The sequence below is a fragment of the Bison bison genome, unplaced genomic scaffold (assembly GCF_000754665.1).
Source record: "Bison bison bison isolate TAMUID 2011002044 unplaced genomic scaffold, Bison_UMD1.0 scf7180017864375, whole genome shotgun sequence".
In the NCBI taxonomy this organism is placed as follows: Eukaryota; Metazoa; Chordata; class Mammalia; order Artiodactyla; family Bovidae; genus Bison; species Bison bison.
Genome location: NW_011494947.1, coordinates 1,976,926 through 1,980,377, shown reverse-complemented (window position 1 = coordinate 1,980,377; position 3,452 = coordinate 1,976,926). Strand labels below are relative to the sequence as shown.

The 3,452-nt window shown below is 58.5% G+C and overlaps 1 protein-coding gene across 1 annotated transcript in view; it reads left to right on the top strand.

Annotated features, from left to right (window-relative positions):
- LOC105000875 (proline-rich transmembrane protein 1-like) overlaps window positions 1–3,390 on the top strand; it is a 6,574-nt gene extending 3,184 nt beyond the window's left edge. Inside the window, exons 4-5 of the mRNA XM_010856943.1 lie at window positions 84–227; window positions 1,545–3,390. Of these exons, the coding sequence (XP_010855245.1) occupies window positions 84–227; window positions 1,545–1,694 (294 nt within the window). The 3' untranslated portion in view covers window positions 1,695–3,390. The remainder of the gene's footprint in view (window positions 1–83; window positions 228–1,544) is intronic.
- The last annotated feature ends 62 nt before the right edge of the window (window positions 3,391–3,452 follow it).

The following is a 3,452-nucleotide window of genomic DNA, read 5'->3' as shown; positions in this document are numbered from 1 at the left end:
GGCTGTCGCTGATCATGTCCTCATCCTGGTGTTTGGAGGCTACGGCCCGCTCTCTTACCACACCGTGGCCTCTTCCCCTGTAGTACAACAGCCCCGTGGCAGGCGTGCCAGCCCCGGCCCCAGCAGAACACAGGCCCCTGCCCAAGGACTACATGATGGAATCTGTGCTGGTGACCCTCTTCTGCTGCCTGCTCACCGGGCTTATCGCCATTGTCTACTCCCACGAGGTAGGAGGGCGTGGGCGGGGGTACCCTGGTGCAGCCTCCAGGCCTGCCGTGCCCAGGTCCCCAGTGTTCCCCCCACCCCTGAGAAGGCTGGCAGAATTGGGAGATCAGTGCCCAGTTCTCTGGGGTCCTGGCCCCCTCCTCTGCTGTCTCTTCCCCTTACCACTCAAGATCTGCTCTAGAAGATTCCACTGAAACAGTTCACACTGGGGGTGTGAATGGTTCAGGTCCAGGGGACTGCCCATCCCGTGGTGCTTGTGTTTCAACTTAGATTTTTTAAAACATAATTTTATTTAATTTGGGCTCTGGTGGGTCTTTGTTGTTGCAGGGGCTCCTCTTGTTATGGAGCGCCCAGGCTCTGGAGCACAGGCCAGTAGTGTGGCACGTAGGCCCACCTGCTCCATGGCATGTGGGATCTTCCCAGATCCGGATCGAACCCACATCTTCTGCATTGCAAGGCGGATTCTATACCACAGACCCACCAGGGAAGCAGCAGGGACTTGTGTTTAATCTGTCCATCTGCTCGTTTATTCTACCCACCCACCTCTGTCTGTCCTTCCCAGCTACCCGTCTCTCCGTTCACCCGCTACCCACCTTTCCATCCACCATCTGTCTAGTTTCCATCTATTCATCCACCCACCCCATTCATCTGTTAACCCGTCTGTCCACTCAGCCATCCGCCTGTCTGTTCATCCACCATCCACCCACCTGCCTTCTTGATAACACCCTTTCTTCTTCCTCCCTCCCCACCATTCCTGACCTTGATTCGGCCCTGGGGACTCGGCATGAGGCTGTCCTGGTAGTAGGAAGGCCCTGGGGCTTCTGCTCAAGGCTGACCCGATGAGAGCCCTGACGTCCCCCGGAGGTCAGGCTTCCCGGTCGTAAGCAAGACGGGACCGGGGCGGGGGGCTGGGTGAGGACCGGGCCCCTCAGGTGCGATTCTAGAGGCTGCTGCCTGTGTCAGTTCTGGCCCCACCACCAGCTGCGGGGCCCTGGGGTGGGTCACTTAACCTCTCTGAGCTGTTTGCTCATCTTCAAAGAGGGGCCAACAATGATACCGAATTCTGGGTTGTTGTGCGGATGGTGAGGGATGGAGCCTGGAGTGCGGATGTGGGTCAGGCCTGCGGCCAGCGCCTGGGAGCTGGCCACCACCGCCTCGATCGCTGCTGCTCCCACGTGAGCCGTGGCCTGGACAAGCCCCCAACCGCCTCACGGGGTCAGCTGTCCAGTCTGTGCGCTGGGGCCGGGTGGGCTCTGGGGTGTCGCCGGGAGGGAGCATGGGGTCTGGGTCCGCTCACTGCTCCTCTGGTCTTGTTGCAGACCCGCGCAGCCCTCGCCCGGGGGGACCTGGCCCAGGCTCAGGAGGCCTCTCGCAAGGCCCGCTCGCTGGTGCTCTTCAGCCTGCTCTTCGGGGTCTTCGTGTCCACCAGTTGGGTTATCTACGTGGTGGTTGCGCTCTACCTGCCTTGAGGGCTGCTGGCTCCCTCGGGGACTCCAGGTCCTCAGCCAGGCTCCTTCTGTGGACTTGAATTCCCGCCAGCGGCCACCTGTCACCCAGAGGGGACCCAGGCAGGGGGCTGGAAGACGGTGGGCTCTGCAGTCCACGGGACCCCTGTGGCTGGGCCTCGGCGTCCTGGCCTGAGGGGGCCCCAGTGCCCCGGTGGCTCCAGCTGGGGGACAGGGGCCAGCACCCCCATGCCCAGGCCTTCTCCTGACCTTGAGGGACCAGCGCCCTCCTCTCCTCAGAGCCGCTGGCAAGGACGTTGCCACCTCTGGCCACCCATGCCTGCAGGGCCAAGCTGCCCGGCTCTCGCCCTCCCTGTGGGAGCTGAGAGGAGCAGCCTCCCCTTTCCTGGGTCGCTCCCGCCCGACCTAGGAGGCGGCCTCTCTCTCTCCTGCTGACCCCTCGCCCCAAAGCCCAGGCCACGACGTCCGGTCAGTGGACTTACAGCAACACGCCAGGCAAGGCGTCTCGTGGCTGCTTTGGGGGTGTTGCTGGTCCTGGTCCCTTCGGGGGCTTTGGGGTTCCCCCCTCCTGTGCCTCTGGGATGCTGTTCTCTGCCCATGCTGCCGTGGTGTCTGACTCGTGCACATGGGCTGGAGCGGGGCGGGAATTTCTGTTGGGTCTTCCCTGGCCAAAGGTGACAGGAGAGCAGGGACGTCTATCCGCATGGAGAAGAGAAGGGGACCTCGGCAGAGTCACGAAGGTGGACAGCTCCAGGGGGCTCTCTGAGCGCCCACTGGGTGCCAGTCACTGCCCTGGCGCCCGCCAGGACCGGGAGCTGAAGCAGGAGCACATCCCGTCTTGATCCTTGGGATGCTCCCGGAGCCCGGGAGATGCGGATGCAGAAGAGAGGCAGGACACTGCGTGGAGCTTGAGAGGTGGCCTCGTGGTCCAGGCCGCGGGGCTGGCCCAGATTAAGGCTCTCAAACCCTAAAATGCATGATTGTCACGAAAGAGGAGGAAACGGGATTTAGGGGTCCATAGACGCCGGACGGCCACAGCGACTCCTGTCACTAAACTCTCTTAAGTAAAATCAAAATAGAAATCATGCAGACCAGTGTGCTGCTAGCCTGGAAGCCTACAGGAAACACCTGGGAACCTTGTTAAACTACGGATCCTCATTCCGTGAGCGGGCCCAAGATCCTGCAGTCCTCATTCCTGCTCCCAGGTGCCGCTGAAGCTGGTAACTGGACCAACTTGATGTGGGTAAAACCGGTAAATCAGGACCAAGCCAAGGGCGCCCCCTAGCGTCTGCGCTCAGCACTGTTGTGAGGTTCTAGCTAATGAAACAAACAGCAAAAAATGCAATTTGTAGTATGAAAACTAGAAGAGAAAAAATGATGCTCTGGCTAGAATATGCAAGAGCCCATGAAAAATTAGAATAAGAGGACTCAGAAAAGTGATTATAGTAGTCAGTAGCAATATTCAGTTAAAAGTAGAAAAAATGTAAAATTCCACTCAATAGTGATTGAAAAAACAGTAAAACTTAGGCATAAATTTAACAGGAAAAAAAAGAACAATTTTTTTAGAAGGAAAGTACATGTGTTATAAGGCGCCATACAAGGAGTCTGGGACAGCTAGTGTTTGGACAACAAAAAAAACCCAATGCCTCTAAAAAGAGCAAAGAACAAAATGCCATGCTATGCTATGCTAAGTCACTTCAGTCATGTCCGACTCTGTGTGACCCCATAGACAGCAGCCCACCAGGCTCCCCCGTCCCTGGG